At 41.9% G+C, this 19,849-nt stretch overlaps 1 protein-coding gene across 3 annotated transcripts in view; it reads left to right on the top strand.

The window, feature by feature from the left end:
* MARCHF3 (membrane associated ring-CH-type finger 3) overlaps nt 1–19,849 on the top strand; it is a 77,350-nt gene that overhangs the window by 41,302 nt on the left and 16,199 nt on the right. The window contains exons 5-6 of one of the 3 annotated variants that reach the window (XM_042033375.1): nt 9,360–9,569; nt 15,588–16,927. In XM_042033375.1, coding sequence (XP_041889309.1) covers nt 9,360–9,569; nt 15,588–15,605 — 228 coding nt within the window. In that variant the 3' untranslated portion in view covers nt 15,606–16,927. Of the gene's footprint in view, nt 1–9,359; nt 9,570–13,166; nt 16,928–19,849 lie in introns of those variants that run through there. The other 2 variants (XM_042033373.1, XM_042033374.1) reach the window with 2 other exon arrangements.

Here is a 19,849-nt window from a genome sequence, read left to right as displayed (position 1 = left end):
ACCCCAAACCAAAGAAAAGAAAACAGCACGCTATTATGCGTTCTCTTCATCCCTTCACTGGATTGATCACTGCTTCCTGGTGGCTTAGACATGGGCCTGGAATAAATCTGTTTCAGTGGAAACAAATTGAGATACCTTACTTGTATTATCTATAAATGTCATATGTGAATTTATTCCTGCTGTTAGAAGGAGAGGCTGCAGCAACAGTGAGCTTGAAATGGAATCAGTGGCATGGCTGATGGTTCAGCCATATTCCCTCCTCCCTGTCTCCATCATCATGGAAGCAGCAGAGGAGTTTCTGTGCTTCTCCTTTGTCTCTGCCACAGGTTGTATATTTTTGTCTAAAGGAGAATCTTCTCCCCAGAAATGTGCAATGTGCTGGCTGTTTCATGCCCAAAACCCAACCAGAGCAGCAGGCAATGGTAGCGCAGTCTATCAGGCAGATCCATCCTCTCAACAATAAATGTGTGAAGCTTCCTGGTTTCTTTTTTTAAACTCGTATTATTCTCCCCAGAACTGTGTTTCCACACTGGGAACGTGAATCAGGCACTATGGTGGTGATTAAACCCCTCCTTCAGCACTCACAGTACTGCAAAATTCAGTTCAAGGAGCCAGGGTCTGAACCCACCCCTTCCACTCTGTGCCAAAGGAAAGAGAAACCTATAATATGGTGGTTGATATGCATAGATTTGATATTCCTTGTGACAAGCCAGCCAAGGACCTCAAAACCAGCTCAGTAAAATCTCAAACTGAAGTAAGTCCATTACTGACTTTTATGGACCTTCCAGTTTTATACAAGCTGCTTTTTTAATGCAGCCAATCCACAGGAAGAAATCTGCACCAGGAATGTGTGGTATTATCCACGTAGCTGCTTTTTCTATGTTTCAGCATAAAGATTAGTCAAGCTTTATGTAAGTGTTATATATCATCTCCATTTCAATATCCATATTGTGCCTGTGTTGCTTCCACTTGGCTCAGTACAGAAGCAGGCACAAAACGTGGCAGTACAAATATATTTATTTGCAATAAAATGTTAGGGAACAACCAGCTAAGGCATAAAAATGGTATAAGAGTATTATGTGACCGTGTAAGTCAGGCTTGTATTGCTTGTAAGTTACTTACCTGTCTTGAAACAACCAGGATTTGGTACCTGTTGGTTTTTTGTTTTTCTGGTTTTTTGGTTTGTTTTTTTTGCAAACAAATAGAATTTTATTTTTTAATACTTAATTAACAATACAAAGCCCATAAACAAAACAGCATGGCTAGGAGAAAAAATAAAGTCAGGATAATCACAGCAATATTGGGCTGAAATTAACTTCAGTTTTTCCCACTGTGTTGCTGTCTATAAAGCTTCTATCAGTAAGGTAAAATAAATTTAAAACTCCTCTAAAATGTACACCTATGCATGAAGTAGTTAAGATGAGCTTACATTATAAATTAAAACTTCCCCAAGCCTTACATTGAAATATGAATTTATTCCCTTTGCAAGACTTCAAGTCACAATGTTTTTATCTGCTGGGATTATTTTTACTTATTTTTCCTCTCCACTGTTCAGTGAAGCAAGTCATTAGCATTAAATTACTGTAATGAAGAGACACCAGATTTGCTGCAGGTAGTTTATAAAAGGATGATGCCTCAAGCCAGAAGGAAAATAAATGGTTCCTCGGCATAGTAACCAACCGGGAAAACTTTCATAAATCAAAGTTTGGAGGAAATTCAGCTGTCCGTACAGCATATTAGGGCTGGGAGCAGATAATTAAGGTGTGTCCATCCTCCTTCCTTTCTTGTCCCTAAAAGGGCAAGGTGACAGAGACACATTTTGTACCTAGTTGTCTACAGCTCTGAAAATAATCCCCCTGAGACCAAGACACAGGGAGAATTTGAAGTAACCATGTATATTTCCAGCAGAAGTATGTCTGAGTTTAAAAAAGTACTAAAAAAAAAAGTAATAAACTCCCCAGCACAGTTTTAAAACCATAAACTCTCCAAGATGCATTTTTTTTTGATCTATTTATTCCTAATGGAGTGAAAACCAGAGACCAAACCAGAATGTTCTTTCTCCTTTAAAGAGAAATTAAGTAGTTGTTTTATGTTCCTTGCAACAAGGATTTGCTACAGTGCACAAATCTTTCTTCTAGTACTGACAGCAGGAGTGCAAACAAGAGCAACCCACTCCCCATTAAAAAAAAAAAAAAAAAAAAATTACTTATCAGAGAACAGACTAATTCAAACCATCACATCTGTAACTGCTCATTCCTAAATTTATAACAATCAAGGGCAAAAATACTCGAGGAAATTTTCCAGGACAAATAAATGAACAATCAGAGATACTTCAAGAATGAGCAAGATGGGGGAAGGTGATTGCAGTTTTCAAAGATAAAAAAATAGAAGTGCTACGATTTATTGCACTTGTCTTTTTGTAGACCTATCAAGCATTTATTATCTATCATGTCCTTCATTCCCATATATTTGAGCTTACAGATCAGGACATTTACAGTGTGTGGAAGTATGTGTTATCAACAGTGAATCTCTGCTTTCCTTTTGTTTCAAAATGCAAAATGTGATTTTTGTTGGTTTTCTTGAACGCATATATTTGTCTGCCTAACTGGGAAGACAGTCACCCAAAACAGAATGAGAGCATTGGAAAAATACACAGATAGAAAGAAACAGAGCTTTTCCCACAATTCCACAAAATCTTTTTTTCTTGACACATCCTGAAATCTTCTAACTGACACAAGCATCTCCAAAAATATTAAGTGGCTAGTAGGAAAACAGAACAGCAGTGAGCCAGACTAATGGTAAAAAATTATAGTATTATGTAATTGGACCGGCAAGAACTTTCATAGATTTTTAGAGTGCCACCGAGCAAGCTCTGCTATTTGTTTTCACTAGCAGATAATTGCTAATCCTGTTTTAGAAGCTGAGTGTGTGTAATCCAGAAACTGGACACCACATCCATGGACCACTGTATGATTGCTGCTTGGTGGAGCTTTGTGTATCAGAATCAGAGGATGGTTTGGGCTGGAAGGGACCTTAAATCTCATCCAGTGCCACCCCTGTCATGGGCAGGGACACCTTCCCCTATCCCTGGCTGCTCCAAGCCCCATCCAACCTGGCCTGGAACACTTCCAACAGTCCATCCCTCAAATCCATCTCTCCCCTGTTCAGACAGAAGGTTGTTCTGTCAAAGGCTTTGCAGAAGCCCAGGTAAGTGATGCCCATAGTCCTTCCCTTGTCCACTGGTGTGGTCATCCCATCAGAGAATGCCACTGGGTTGGTCAGGCAGGACTTGTCCCTGGTGAGGCTGTGCTGGCCATCCCCAGCCACGTCCCTGTGCTCTGTGAGCCTCAGCAGAGCTTCCAGAGGGTCTGTCCCACGAGCTCCCCAGGCACAGAGGCAAGGCTGACAGGTGGGTGTTCCCAGGGTCTTCCTTTCCATGCGTTTTGAAGGTAGGGGCAATATTCCCCTTTTTCCACTCACCTGGGATCTCACTGACTGCCAGCACTTTTCCAGTGTCACAGAGAGTGGCTTGGCAACTCCAGCCAATTCCCTCAGGACTCTGGGGTGCATCCCTGCAGGTCCCCCAGACCTGTGCCCGTCCAGGTTCCTCAGCTGGCCCTGAACAGGATCTTTCCTTTCCCCCAGTGCCCACCCTGCTCTCCATCCCCTCGGGAGGGTGGGAGGAGAGGCTGCCATTGGAGACTGAGGCAAAAAAGCTGTTGGGTGCCTCAGCCTTCTCCCCATCCCCTGTCACCAGTTTGCCAGTGTTGTTTGTCATGGGGCAAAACACCAGCTGTCTGTGCTGTGGTTTATCCTTTCTAGAAAACAAAACAGAGCAAAACTTCAAAGTTTTATCATGCACCATCCTTACAATGGAAAACGTAATTCTTCCCCTTTCAGAAACATGCAAATGTAGCAAAATTCCTTTGCTATTTCAAAAAGAAGCCTTGGTTCGTAGAGACATCCACAATTAAAATATTCCCTGGAATTTGAGTTAAAATAGGGGTTAAACTTAAGAAAGAGCAGAATCATTTACAAAGAGGCCACAATATTGGCACAATAACATTATAGAGATGAAATAATTTTGATTCCAACTCTCAAATACACAGGCCTCTGTCTTTGAGAGCAAAGAAACATCTCTGTGAGCTGTCACCATGGCCTTTCTAAAATCATCTACTAAAGACAATATCACTGTGCCAGCAACTGAATGTTTGATATAAGGAGGAAACCCAAGAACTGGAGCATAAATATTTTTTTCAGCCAAAAGGTAACTGTCAAATGTTTGTTTTCCTTGGCAAAACATTAATCCAGGAAAGTTTCAAGACACCCAAAATGTTTCACGGCACTGAAAACAAGCATACATTCCATTCTAGTCTGGGAAATTTTGGTTTTGAGTTACACATCATTAAGCCAAGTTTCAAAACGTTTCACTGAAAAACATTAAAATGGACATTCCGAGTAAAAATAGGGTCAGGAAAAAAATTGGTTCAGATGCAATTTTTTTGGGGAGGGGCAATAAACGCTGCTCCTGGTCCTTAAAAATGTTCTTCATTCCAGAGAAACATTCTAAAAAACCCAGGCAATATCAGGCTTTCTGTGCTTAAAGCCCAAGGTAAAATGCTCCCACTGGTCGCTGCTGGCACGAAACCAGAAACCACAGTAATTTCCAGCACTTCAGCTTGTGTACAGCCTGCTTCCACCAGGACTCCCTGCTGAGCCATCAGCGTGAAAACGACAAAATGAACTGATAAGTTTTGATGTGCAGTGAGCTATTTTTAGCTCAAAGGAAAATGCATTTAGGGGAGATAATTCCTTCCTGTCCTCTCCCCCCCGCTTCGTGGTGTAACTCCAGCAATGTTTAAAATCATTTCTCCAAGAAAAATGTACAGAACTAGAGGGTGCTCTCCAGCAGAAACAGATTGTAGCCTTGGGATCTGGTCAGGAAAACCACTGTGCACACACTTTACTTTTACATTTGTGAGTCATCTAATTGAAGTTAGACCTGTGGAGATGAGTACTTCCAGGATTTGGCCTTTGGCAGTGGTGAGACAGCTCAGAATCGTGGAGGTGTTTTACAGCAGTGTTCTGCTGGCAGCTCATTTAGGTTAGGACAGATAAATTCAGAGTCTGAGCCTCTCCAGGGTGTTCTGGTACTTGGCTGCTGCTTGTTCCAATGATTTCCTTCTCCAATTTCAGCTCTGCCTTGTGAAGTGACTGCAGCAAATCTTTCTCTGTGTGTTACGTGTGTGGGGTGAAGGAGCCCCAGGTGTGCTCACAGTGTTTTGTCAAGTCGAATGTGGTACATCAAAAAATCTCTCTCAGAATGTAAGCAAGGTCCTTCTCAAAACTGTGTCAGCTTTTAGGGTTTTGGCGTAACCTGCCCTTCTTGGGAGGCTGTTCCAGAGCTGGATCCTCTGAAGGATGGGGACTTTTTTTCTGATTCTCATCCGAAATTTATTTGTGGACAACTATTATCCATTTTTTCTTAAGGCAGCCTTGTCCCTCAGCTTAAGTAGCACTTTTAATTCACTGATGTCCTCCTTCAGTTCTCCCATCTGGCTTTCCCCAAGATGAATTTAGGGAATGACTTTGCTGAGATAAATGTGGACCCCCATCCCTCTGAGGTGCTGTATTCTCAAATGGTCTCTTTGCTTGTCCCAGTAAGACTGGGTTTTGCATCAGGTGCTGCGCTTAAAGTTCTTGAATTCATTTTTTCTGCCATTGCTGAACTCGTTTCATGTCTTGTTACTCCAGCTCTCTACCTGTGGATCAGGAACAGGGAATGCTGATCACTTTAAGATTGTACTTCACAAAATACCAGGCAGGCCAGCATTTTACTTTAAACACGACACTTTTTATAACCTCTTTTTTTTCTTTCTCCCTCCCCCAAATGGAAATTATCACTCTGAGAGTCTCCATTTATTGCAGAAATAATTGGGCACATTGACACATTTTAATGGGTCAGATTTCAGAGTTTCACAGTGCAGATCTGACAGCTTCATCTGGCCTTACATCTCGTTCTTGGCCAGCAGGGTAGTCCATACCATACTGCCACAGTAATTAATTAGCTCAGGGCTTTGTTAGGATCCCTGTGTGGCTATGAGTTGTACAAAAGGATTAGTTGACTTGGCTTTTTAGCTGTAAAGTTAACTTGACAGTGCCCATTCCATTCCCAAAACAAATGACTGAAACCTAGAAACAGATGCAGATTTAGGCAGGTGTGCACTACTTCAGGAGAAAAATAAGTGCTGTGACTGAAACCTGTACAACCACTGAAACTGCTTAATCTTTGCTTTTGACTTATACTTCAGAGCTTGCTGATGAAATCCTTCTGGCTTTTTGAGGTTAGACTGTAGATTGGTGATGGCTTTATTTATTATTTAATACTACTCTTACCTGTCACAGCCTCATCTAATATTTGAATTGCTAGGATTTGACTCTTTGTTCATGTGCCACAAGGCATAAGGAGCAGGGAGCCATCAGCCTGTGAAGCAGTTTCACACCATTTTAATCTGCTCAAACTTTCAATCAAGTTTGATGGCACACAGAAAAATGCGGTGTTAATTCAGGTGCACTGCACTGTGTCCAGTGACAATTGTAATGTGGGGATAATAACACATGCCTTGACAGGTATGCTGCCTCCCCTGCACTCCTGGTCTTCTTCCTCCTTGCTCAGAACTAGGAACCATTTCTTGCCCTCCCTGAGCTGCATGGGTGCCAAAATTTTGAAGTCTGTCCTGGGAAAGTGGTGAACACCTGCAATTCCTGTTGGGGTCAAGGAGAAGCATACAAGTGCTCGGCATTTCTCTTCCAGGTCACCTTCCAAACAAGTGCTTTCCACAAAACCTTTTTGCAAAGTCTTTAAAACCCTTAAAAGCACAATCTCTACTCTCAGGTGCTTTCAGTTCCTCTCGTTTTCTTGGTGGTTTCACATTGCAGGGACTCGTGGAAATGGAACAAGGGGAAGGTTGGAATCAGACCTGTTCAGAAGCAAACAGATATAACCCAGAATGGCTGTGCATAAACCCTTGGGGGTGTTTTTAAGTAAATGGATTGAAAGCTCCAAGGAAAGTAGTGTGAGACTTTCACTCACTTCTCAACACTTTCTTTAAAGCTACAGTAAAATAAAGAGATGCTCAAATGTAGTTGTATGTCTCCTCATTTTCCACAAGTTCTGCTGAGGAAAACTGCTTGCAGCCCCTTGCTGTTCTCCCCCTCATACTGATGGGGTGGAGGGATGAGGAAATGGCTGTGTGGGGGCTTAGCTGCTTGTTGGAGTGAACTCTCCACAGCTGGTTATTATCTTTCCTGGTTAAGGAAAGGAAAAAGTCAGTATTGAACCCCCCTCTTTAACTGGTACCTTCCCTTACAACTTCTTACTTACAGTAATACATAGCTAGTTTAGAGCACTTTGCACTTCCTTAGCATTTCAGAAGTATTCAAGCAAGTTAAAAGCCTACATCCTTCAAAAAAACATTTATGAACATATTTTTCGTGTTCTAAATTCCTGAGTTGTACATGAGGATGGATCTTTGGCTCCTGAGTCATTCTGTTGCAGTTAAGCCTCATGGAAAAAAGAAAGTAGATTATTTATTATTTCCACCTGAGAGATGGTGAGGCTGAAGCAAACTTGTCTACTGATTTGTGTCTTTTCTTCTAGTGCCAGAGTAGTTCCTGGCTGCACTCAATTTCTTGACTGTTTTTCACAAACATGGAGAGATAAGTGCAGCATTTGTTTTCATGGTGTGGGTAAATTGGGAAAAGATGAAGCAGAGGTTGAAAATAATAGAGGAGTGGGATACCTAGATGAGAAATATTCCTTACCTGGCACACTGTCCTCGACAAAACTTCTGAGTCCTGCTGCTCCTTCAAGTCAGTGCTGCAGCACTGTAACAGGGAGGAACAGAAAAACCCAAACCAAACCCAAAAAACAACCAACCAACCGAAAAAAACAACAACCCAAAACCAAACAAAACCCAAGAAGGTGGCTAGAAATTAGGGCACTAAGCCGTGAAGAGATGAAATTGCCTCCTCAGCCTCAGTTTCTGGAGCTAAAGGGACAGGACTTCTACTGCCACATTTAACATGCTTGGAGAAACAAGACGACCAAAGAGTTTAAGGATGCACGAGCCTCATCTGGTTCTGCTGGCCCCAAAAACCCATAAAAGGATGCTGCAAAGCAGGTTTGACCAAACCCTACAGCTCATGTTGGCAAAAATTACAGGGCTTAGTAGTTTTCCTGTTCAAATATTGACTTGTGTGACGAGGTTTTGGTTTTATTTTAATTAAAAGGCCTCAATGTACTGTTGTAGGAACTTCTTTCACCTCTGCTCTCTCAAATCCTGTTTATAGAAATGTGGGCATGTGGGCTTGATAGCTGTTCAATCCTAACCTTTGCTTCAGCAGCTGACTTTCAGGCACTCTGTTTCACAGGATTAATATCCTCTTAATAAAAATAACCTTGTGTGCCTCGAACTCTGCTTAAATGTGGGTATCTGCAAACAAGTTGAAAATGGCTTTGCGAATATTACGAGCTGAATGTAAAGCAAAAATCCTAAAATAGCATGCAAAATGTTAAAACATTTTCTGCACGCTGCACATTAAGGAGGGAGTTTTTCAAAGAAGCCAGCAGGCAAATGCCAGGAGCTGCACTACACTAAACACATCCCATTCTCAAGGCAGCCCTTACCACAGCTGAACAAATGATGTGGTGGGTACAGAGAGAGGTGGACGCCAGCAGGAAGCAAGGGGGAGAAAGTCAGGTCTCCAGTGTTGCCTAAAAACAAAGGAAAATCCCTGCAAACAGTGTTAAGTGTGGTAAAGTAAAAAGCAGCTCTTTAATGGACGCTTTCAGGTGCACAAAGTGTAGGTATGCACATGCCTGATACAGGATGTCTACAATTTTTATAAGGTAAATTAATGAGTATATCTAGCAGGTACATCCAGTTAGAGACCAGTTGCCCCAGGGTCTGTCCCTTGGAGTTGGTCCAGGGGGTTGCTTGCCCTATACCTTTTTACATCTCTCAGATTCTGGTGAAAAACAAGGTATCCTTGTTAGAAGCTGTCTCCTTGAGGGTACAACTAAACAGAATATGAAGAACCTGTTACAAAGGGTTAGCTTATTATTCTGAAATGTGAGAGAGTCCAGGCAAAGTACTAGAAACCATACAGCTATATATTAAAAATCTACAATTTAGCATGAAAAAGCTAAAAACCTTTAGTCATCACCAGGGACATCCACAGCCACATCCTGCGTGTGGTCCATGTTCAGTCCTCAAAGGGGTGGGTCTGTGCTTTGCAAACGACAAAAGAACATCCTCCCTGTGCTGACACTTGCTTTGTCTGTGTTCTGCCTGCAGTGGCTGAGGAACCCGGGCCCCCAGCACGAGAAGAGGACTCTCTTTGGGGACATGGTGTGCTTTTTGTTCATCACCCCGCTGGCGACTGTCTCTGGCTGGCTGTGCCTGCGAGGAGCCGTGGACCACCTGCACTTTAGTAGTAGGCTAGAAGCTGTCGGCCTCATTGCACTCACTGTGGCACTCTTCACTATTTACCTCTTTTGGACCCTAGTAAGTATTGGGGATTTTATTTAACTCACAGGAATAAGGGAAAGAGCAAACGGGAAAATTAAACACACAGAGTGCTCTAGACCATTGCACGGGGCGTTGCTTGTCTTTGCCTCCTGTGCTGGTAAGTGTGAGCTGCATCTGCAAAAGACCTCTTGTTTCCACACCATTCCAGTTCCCTGGAACACCAGAAAGTTTGCTTCAGGGTAAGGATTCTCAAATCCCAAACACCAGTGGGGACAGCAAGAGGGAGACAGGGAAGTAGCATGGAGGAGTTCAAGGCAGATGCTACAGGAGGGAGTTTCATCAAATATGATGTGCAAAGGGTGAAGGCACAGCATACAAGAAAAAAAGATTTAGGTGAACAACTTGGCTGCCACAGAGGATTCAGATTTTATTCTAATGCAACATCTTGCCAATTTTACAATTCAAAAGTACAGGATGTGGGTGCTTCCTGTGCCTTTCCTCTAGTTCGTGGTGCTGGGGGAGGTCTGCAGCAGAACACGCATGTGCCCAGCTCTGTAAAAACAGAGCTGCTTTTGCAGTGCAGGTTAAATTGCATCCTGCATCCCAGCATGAGCCACCTGCATGCCATTCCATCCTTCTTCTGTGTCAAGTTGTTAAACTGAGACGATTTTCTGGCCCTAGCGCCTTGACAGGATGTTGGCCCAGCAGAAACGAGGGGAAAATAGGGGACAGCTGCCAGAATGGGTGTTTATCAAGCCATGGCCTAGCAGTTCACTGAAAACCCCAAGTTCCTGCTTTGTTTGACATTTCACAGCTCTGCGTGTGGTGTGGGAAGGGGAAGAAGAGCAGGGTGGGTGCAGAGGGGGTGCACTCGCAGCAGTGCTCCTGTGGTGGTGCCAGGCTGTGTTGCTGGGGCAGGAAAAGCCCATCCTGCCCATGGTGCTGGCATGGCCACATCCCACAGGGCCAGCACACAGCTCTGGCCCTCACTGGCTGTGGCAATACCGTAACACAGACCCCTTCCAGCAGATTTGGATCTGTGTAAGCTACTGAGGAGCTGGCACCTTTAAAAATCTGCCTTAGTAGATCTAGCCCACAGCAAGAAACCCCCTGCACTGAGAGATGAGGAAAAGGGGGTGTGGGGGGAACACAAAAATCCCACACTTCCTCACAAGTATCTCCAAGAAAGCTACGAAAGGGAACGTCTCATTCACACATTTGTGACAGTGAAACCCTGTCTACCCACAGAAGACTTCACCATCACCAAAATTGTTGGAAGTTGTAAAAGGCTTTTTTTTTTTTTGTTGGATTTAATTAGCTATGACAAATGGACTTATCCAACCTTGCTTATTAAAACCACTGCAACATCTCAGCTTTGGCCCCTATCCCTGGGTATTGGATTTGCAGAGTAAGAGGCAAAAATGCCTTCTATTCACTTTATAAATTTTACCCCTTCAAAAGTACACAGAGAAATGTGCTACTGGCTCTTGGAGAACATGACAGTGACAGTGAGCCTGATCTAAATGCACACCTTGCTTGTTTTAATCAAAATTCAGGATCTTTGATGCCCACTCAGTTGTGGACAGCTGTGATTCCACTCTAACTTATTATTCGGGGCAGTAGGAGATAGATGGGCCAAGGAAGGCCTTTAGGGGACTGAATCACAAAACTATTGAAGCTGGGAGGCAAAATAACCCTCCCTTCAGTGATGTAGGAAAGCCCCAGACTGGTTTTGCCTTGGGGAGGGCTCCAGGCTCCCCTTGTCATGCAAGAAGGAATGGTCCCACACACAGACGAGTTAATTCCATCAAATTCTTCAGCAGCATATTCCTTGTCTCTTTTGGAAGTGGGAGAATCCTGTTACATGGCTGTGGCTGTGCAGGGAATAGGTTGGGTGCTGCAGGGTACATTACATACACAGTGATACAATACTCCTTTAGGTCCTGCGAAAATTAAGAGAACTAAAAACTTCATTTTACTTCCAATAAATCAGCTTCCCTTCTCTGGAGGCAGAAGCTGGCATACAGATTATTTACACAGCACAGTTATCCCAGTGAGCAGTGAACAGGAGGGATGTTATTTTTAGCATCCCAGAAGCTGTTTTTTCCCTCCCTCTAAAACAGAGAAGTGATCCATAAAACACTGTTGGTTTTTATTCTGTATTTTTTACACACACCAGAAGAGGTGCCTGGTCCTCCCAAGAAGAAAGCTCCAGACACAAAAAAGGGGATTGGCATTTAAACAAAGAATTCAGGGCCACACCTGCTTTCTCTTGTGTTGTATACATGCCTGGTTTAACAAAGCAGCTGTTACTCAAAGAACTTCATGTTCTGCTGTTTGAAAACTCAACCTGAACTCCAGCTCACTCTCCTGAAGCTGTCATTGCATTCCACAGGGCACCCACCCTTGCAGATGTTGGGGTGTTTTTTTAACCTCCTCACTACACCAAGTGATTCTGCTGCTCCTCCAGTGTCTTTTGAGATTTCTCATATTCCTTCAGACACAATGCTCCACAGAAACAGAAGATGCAGGATGCTTTAGGAATAGAGGTTGAAATTTGAGGGAATCAGTCTGAAGATCAGTCTGAAATCTTTGCAAAACTGCTTAGTAAACCAAAGCTTTATAGGTTTCCCTCAGACAGCTGTAAAAAGATCTAAAAAAAAAAAAAAAAAAAAAGAGGTTTTTTAGCCCTGGTAGGGCGTTATTGAAAGGTAAATTTAATCCATTAAAAGCAGCCCTTTTGCAATAAGGAAAGGACACAGTGCGTGGGTCAACTCCTGCCCATAGTTCAAGAACACAATAATCATCATGTGGCACATTTCCCTCAAAATTCACAGTTTGTTGTTGATTTTTGTTGGGTTTTTGTTTGGGTTTTTTTTGGAACTGCACATATACACCCTCTTACACAGCTACAACTCCCACAACACTTGGTTGCCACTAAAACAAGTAGCAAACTACTTTTTTGAAAACATGAGGCCGAGCTATCTTGCATCTCCACAGCAGTCACACATTTCTCTTCCACAATAAGGTTGAAATTACCTGCTAAAAAGAACAAAACAAACAAACAAGAAAGCCCCCAAAAACCAACCAAAAAACCAAACAGCCCCCCAGGCCCCCCCAAAAACCCCAAAAAACCTAAAATACAAAACAAAATAAATTTAAAAAAAATTCAGAGACAATCTAAATTGAGACACGCACACTGTCAGCTCATTGCCTCCGTGCAATCCCAACTTTGATGCATTCAACAGTAAAGTTTTACAAGGTAGAACACACAGCCCTGTCTTCAGCTGCCTGCAAGCCTCCACCATCCAAACAAGTACACTGTTTGTCAACCTAGCAACCTGAAGCAAGAGAGTATATCCCAAATTCTCATTCCATGTGTGCCATCAGCTCTTGGGAGGGCAGAGGCAGGAGGTCTGATTTTTCAGGTTGTGAAAAAGGGGAATGAGAGGTAAATTAGGTACAGGCTGCTTTTCTCCTCTGCTGTGGCACCTCGGGGCACGAGCCATCCACATGGCAGGTCTCTCTTTTCACCACTTTTTGCCCGTTTTGTCCCACTGGAAGGTATTTTGAGCCCCAGCTGACTCCTTGCAGGATCACAGTGACTGAAGGCAGTGTACCTTCTGTCCCCAGGTGTCGTTCAGGTACCACTGTCGGCTGTACAACGAGTGGCGTCGGAACAATCAGCGGGTGATGCTCCTCATCCCAAAGTCTGCCAACGTCCCCTCCACCCAGCAGTCCCTGCTGGGCCTGCAGCCCCTCAAAAGGAGCTCAAAGGAGACAGTTGTTTGATTTGGGGCAGATCTGAGCAGGAGCCGTGCACTAAAGATGTTTTTTCTCAGACTTGCTGGGGTCAGGCAGCATCCAGTGCCCAGGAACGTGCTATTTGAATTTACAGACTGACTGCAGAGGGATAAATCACTGCTCGAGTTCAAGTCATGGGTGCTGCAGTCATTTGTGACATTTGCTAAGCTGCCAAATGTGTTTAGTTAGCAGGGACCCTATGGATTCTGCAAATATGTTAATTGTTGCATCATCAAGCGATGCAAATTTTTTTATTGTTTAAAGTATTAAACTATGGTAATTAACAATGCAAAACAGGTTTAAAAAGTGCTTTGTTTTTATGATTTCTTGTTCCTACAGTACTAGCTCTTTAGGCAGCTGGACAGCAACCAGTACTTCTTTCTGCTTCCTAAGGCACAGCAATGGCATTTCCTCATTTGATTTTATCTGCAGGTCCATTATACCAATGTTTTCATTATTAAAATATGTGCGCAATGAGTTCTACAAATTGGCACATTATTTAAATGCTACAAAGTGATTAGGAAATTATCTTACCCATTTCCTATTTGGCAGGGAAGGTCTGAGAGGAAGATTCTTCAGTTATGAATTGAACATGCGCAAGAGAAAAATTAGACAAATTGCAATAATCTTCCTATCAAAAGTATTACAGTACATAGCACTCAGGAAAAAAAAAAAAAAAAACTTTTCCATGCAGAAGCAACAAATTAGGCACCACATTCTCCACTGAAGTGCACATTCTGCTGGTGTGAATTCAAACTTAGCCAATTTACCCTGCACTTACACCAAGCTGAATTTAACTCCACAGCTTACTTTTGTATAGGGAAAGCTCTGCATACATAATGAATGAGATCATCAGATAAGTTTTAGGAAGCAGGGACTCATCTTGCATGAAGAACAGCATTATCTTAGAGCAGCAGAAACTCCAGCTTGACAGGTAGGATTTGGCAGAGCTTGTGCAAACCCTGACCTCTCATGGTTGCACTGAAGCACCTTTTAAAATATTTGACACACAGCCCTCTATGGTGACCAAATTGAATTTGGAGTGTAGAAACCAGACCTTATTCCTGGGTGACTTTATCTACTTCCCCTTGGTTTTATGCCCAAATCATTCAGCAATTCTTCACTCCCAGAAGAGATGCACTTATGTAGACAGACTTACTTAAAATAACTACACAAAATCTCATTACCAAATGCTGCCAGAATGAGAAATTGATACAAAGCCCCTCTGAACAGATGAATTTCTTAGAAATGTGCTTGGACGGCAATACCACCAGGTGCTTTGTTTTCCAAACCCTGCAGGAACTGAAAATCAAAAGGAAGACATAGCAGGAAGGCTAATAATTTGTTACTCATAAAGTTGAAGGTATTATGGGTATTTACCATCAGACAAGAAGTTATTTGATGTTTTGTGTGTGCTCTGTGCGGGGAAAAAAAGCTTAGTACACAGAGCCAAATCTGTTAAGTTTCTTTATTCTGTCTGTGGACCAGTCTAGCTGTGAGCATGTTATTTAACAATGTTCTTTGTAACTGCCAGTCATGGGGATAGGAGAATCATGGGGATAGGAGAATCATGGGGATATAAAGCAATAACAGCCTCATTCCAACAGAAAGCTGCTTACACAACAAGCCAAGGTGTGTAAGAAAATCATGAACCTGCAGATCTGCACTCATCAGTCTGACAACAAGGCTGGGGTTGGTCATGTGTGGCTGTGAATAACTGCTTCTCTTCCAGGGAAAATTATACGAGGCTCCAAAGGGATGGATATCACAAAATCTGTGATAGCCTAAAACCTGTAGTGCTTATTTATTTATTTTTTTTATACCTCTTCCCAAAGGTAAATAACTATTTAGATGGAAGACTGAACATGCACTTAAGCAGAGTTTCTAGGTAGGAAAAAATCTGCTGGCCAGGGGCCCAGAAGTAAAGCAAATCTGGGTGGGTCAGGATGCTGTCAGACAGTGTTTTAATGCCTACACACATACTTTAGGTAATCTTTCTTCCAACCTCTGTTACTGCTTCTCCTTCTTTGGGAGATACTCCAGAAAGAGTTGTTATTCTTAGTACTGCTGTTGGGTTTGTTTCATAAAACCAAAAATTAGGGTGATAAGGAATTAAATAAAGGGCACAACATTCAGGGAAACATTTATTCAAGCGAAGCTGCAAGGTCTATGCACAGAGATCAGCACAGTGACTTGGCCCAGCTCACCTGTGTTATTTCAAAATTTTTTTTTTTTTTTTTTGGTGCAAAGGCAGCTTCATTCATCTGAAGAAGGCATATTGAAGCAGACAGAAGGAACAAGTATGGTCCAGTTTAGCACATGCACGACTCATCCTGTTTCTGTGCTTGATGCAGCAGCACAGCAGAACTGTCTGGTGAAGTCAGCAGCAGTAGTGTCCCATGGATTTTCTTGAGGAAAAAAAAGTGTCAGGAAAGATCCAGTTGGACATCATTGCATTAAAAACATGGAAAAAAAGCATACTTACATTTTTCCTCGTTTTTCCTAAAACACAAGATCTGGGAGGTGAGAGACATTACTCCTTAATCCCGCTTCTGTTCTAAAGCTTTACAGACAGAAGAATCTGCCAGATGGGAGTCGATTTTTTCCTTCCACATGTTGACGCTGTTGCTGCCACACCAAGCCCAAACTTCCATAAAAACTGGATCATTACAGCAAATATTCCACAACAGTAGCAATACCCATTTCTGTCTGAATAGAAGTGAAAGACAAAACTAACCACAGTAGAAGCCACGGCGAGCACAGCTCCTGACAATATAATGACACCTTTGTTATGCTCTCCTTACAAAACAAAATTAATTAAAGAACATAATTAATGAAAGGATGAGTGACCACTTTTTTATTTTTTTTAAATGTCACTCAACTTCCCTCTTAGCAACTTTATGCTTTCTTCTCATACAGCTGACCTTGTCATTTACATTCCTTTTTCAGATAAGGAGTTATACAGAAGGAACAGTACTCAACACTATTTGAGTCATTATTTTAAGTTGCAAGTGATGAAAGCAGCCCATTCAGATTCGGTGTGATGAGTGCAATGCAAAAAAAAGTGAGGAAGTTTTACTTTTTTTTACATAGTCTTTCCCCTGCAGGACTTGCCTATCACATTACATGAAGATTTAGAAATACCACAGCTTTCTGTTCAGCAGGAAGGAAGTCACAGCAGAAGCAGTTATTAAAAATACTTCAGTTTTTGGTATTGTTTAGGGTTTTTTTTTTTCATTACTCAGCTGTACAGTTCTGCCAGACTGAGACCTCACAATGTCATTTGCATTTCATTTATTAAACCCAGCTTTGCACCAATACAAAGTCACACAGGGCAAAACTGACAACTCTGCATAAAGGCACCCGGAGCCAATATATGCAACTGGCCTTTGATGCAATGGGCACCATCAGAAAGAGGTATGAGAATAGATATTGGGACAGACTCATGCACTAAGAGAGCTAAAGAAGCTCTCCCTTTGAAAAAAAAAAACCAAACCTGTTAATAATTAAATGTCTTTGCTTGTTACTTTTTGTGAGCCGGCGCTTCATTTAATTGGTTGATTAAAGAAGCATTTTCCTTGCAAGCAGAACTGAGCATTGCCTCTTTACTGCCAAATATTGGGTATTCAAAAGTATCTTTAAAAACTACAACGCAAACTCATAGAATCACAGAGTTGTTAAGGCTGGAAATGATCATCGAGTCCAACCACTGACCCAGCACCACCACTGATGTTCACCACAAACCACGCCCCCAGGTGCCACATCCACAGGTTTGCTTTTGAACATGTCCAGGGATGATGATTCCCTGGATTCCAGCTCATTCCAATGCCTGACCACCCTTTCAGTGAAGAAGTTTTTCCTAATATTCAGTTTAAAACTTGTCTGGAGCTGCAGGGGGTTGTTGTGACCCAGTGGCAGGACCCAGCAGTTCCCCTGGTTGTACCTCACCCCACTGGCCTCATCCCATGGATGCAGCCTGTCCAGATCCCTCTGCAGAGCCCTCCTGCCCCACAGCAGATCCACACTCCTGCCCAATTTGTTGTTGTCTGCAAATTTACTGAGGGTGCCCTCAATCCCCTCGTCCAGACCAATAAAGACAATAAACACACCTTGTCCCAACACCTCACTAACCCACTGTGTTATTCCACACTTCAAATTTAATTTCATATGCATTTCTACAGGAGACAGCTTTTTCAAAAGTCAAGGATTACATCTCTCAGTCCTTAAATAGTTTTCAGGTCTTAAATCTGTTGCTGACAGCCTCTCCACACCTGTTTATGGCAAGGCTACAAAACATTTGTCCCTCCCTTTGGTGTTGAAACATTACAGAACTGACGGGAATTTTCTTTATTCTAAGTGTACCAAATGCTTTCCCAATAAAATGTCTCAAGAGAGAATAAATGTTGATATTCCATGTACAACGTACCCTCAGAAGCAACAACAAACACACCACCCTCAAAAACAAGATGCTGCAGTAGCAGGGGAAACCAACGTCACAGCTTCATTCCATAGCTTCTATTATTATGCACGAAGACTTGTTTGCCAATAATAATATTTTTTTGTTCTGAAAGTGCAGAATAGCTATGAAAACTCACATCCAAGAGTTAAAGGTAGGAAAATTCTATCACTCAATCAGCTTAAGCTGAAATGTGCCTTCCTTTATCGATTGCCCCAAATGTAACTTCTTCAGGGTTAATCACACTGTGTTTTTATCACACAGAAGTCCTGTATTTATGCAAACCCACTAAAAAGAAACCAGGAAATCAGCAAAAGACTCTTGAGCAATAAATGCACACCAAGCAAAACCTGAGATAAAATAGCTAACTTCTGCCATAATCCTGTGATGGAGCTAGTTGAATATTATAAATAATTAAGTGACCCAGCATTTCCTTGATGTTAGCCATCACATACCAGGAAAGGTTAAGTAAGAATTCACATCCATCACACACAGCCTCTATTCCCTTTCTAAAAATCACCAATTATTACCAGTTGTCCTCTTTGGAACAGGGCCTGTAAGAGCTTTTATTCTCCATCAACTACTTGATTTCTTTGCCTGGAGAAAAATCCTTCATAGTTATCACATGGCCATTTCTGTAAAAGCAGCGGCGTTTTTTTACCTTGAAATACAGATACTGCTTACGGTGCAGTATGAATATAAAAGGCACTGTTTCACAGATAAAAACTATCATTTTCAACCCAGAAACCCTCAAATTAGTGTCAAAATGACACACTGGTAAGACAGACTTCCATGGAAAAAATTAAGACCAGTGTTTGAAACAGCATAATTTATAGAAGAAAATGAATAATTAGCATCTGTTGAACAGAATTTACATGTTAATTTCTCTGTCCATATTTTGCTATCTGCTTGGGCAAATGTGATGTAGGTATGTGAATCAGGGACAAGGAAATCCAAAGCAAAACCCAACTTTCAGCATGAAACTTCTGTCAACACCACCATGAACTAATCTGCACCAATTTCGATTACTCTGGGGTTTTTATAATGAACACTATAAACAAAGAACGCAGTTCCCAGGTTTGCTGCACAGCTCAAACCACTTGTTTCCTAAATTCCTTACCCGTTTTGCACAGGAATGAGTGTGTTTGAGCAGAAACATTCCTGGTAAAGTGTGTTCATCCAGCTACAAGCAATAAATTGCTAAAGAGTTTTCACCTGCAGGATGATTCAGTTTGTATCTTATGCCACTACCAATGATATTCAAGTTATGGAACTTGCAGGGCAGTGCAGGAAGCATTGGTTTGTTGCTGTACAAGTATTAAAAAAAAGACAAGCAAAACAAGACCTCCACCTTGTGGCAGGATGTTTCACAGTTGTGTTTCACAACAATCCTTCTGCTATTTTATAGGAATTCTTGTCACAGCCAAAAAAACCCTGCCAAAATTATTGTAAAATCTGTATTTCTCCCATTGTCATTGAAGAGGAGGCTCTACAAAGGGTGTAACCAAGAATTTGATAATGCAGGAAGGTTCCTACCATGACCTAAAATTGTGCATCAACCCCCACCCCTTTCTACCTCCTGCTGGCACATGTTGAAATGCCACCATGCTGGTGACCAGAAAAGAGCTTATTCAAGATGAAAGACATGTTAAAAAGTCTTAATTTTGCCATGAAAAAATAAAAACTCCACTCAACTTTTTCTAAAAGAAAACTCCAATCAACTTCCAAAATTTTGGCTGTGCATTTAAAAATACATTCAGGCTATGTCAAAGGTAACTATTTTACAGTATTTCTAAATTTCTCTTTATGTTATCAAGCTTGCTTAAACTGCTCAGCCTGGTACTTCCAAGATGTGGTAAAAGCCAGTAAGAACAGACCCATGAGCGAAGAAGAGCACAAATGCAACAGAGTGAGAATAAAGCTCTGAAGAATTAATTTTCCAAACATGAAGTAATATCACTCATTTTATAGAAGAAATCTTTGCATCTCAAATGCCACTGTTCCATTTACACAGATGTTTCTTCAGCTTCAAAGGCCATCAATTTCAAGGATTCAA

The sequence above is a fragment of the Corvus kubaryi genome, unplaced genomic scaffold (assembly GCF_017639235.1).
Source record: "Corvus kubaryi isolate FWS band 111438036 unplaced genomic scaffold, C.kubaryi_AGA036_p1.0 37357, whole genome shotgun sequence".
Taxonomy (NCBI): domain Eukaryota; kingdom Metazoa; phylum Chordata; class Aves; order Passeriformes; family Corvidae; genus Corvus; species Corvus kubaryi.
The sequence above is the reverse complement of the archived record's forward strand: the minus strand, read 5'-3'. Positions and strand labels throughout refer to the sequence as shown.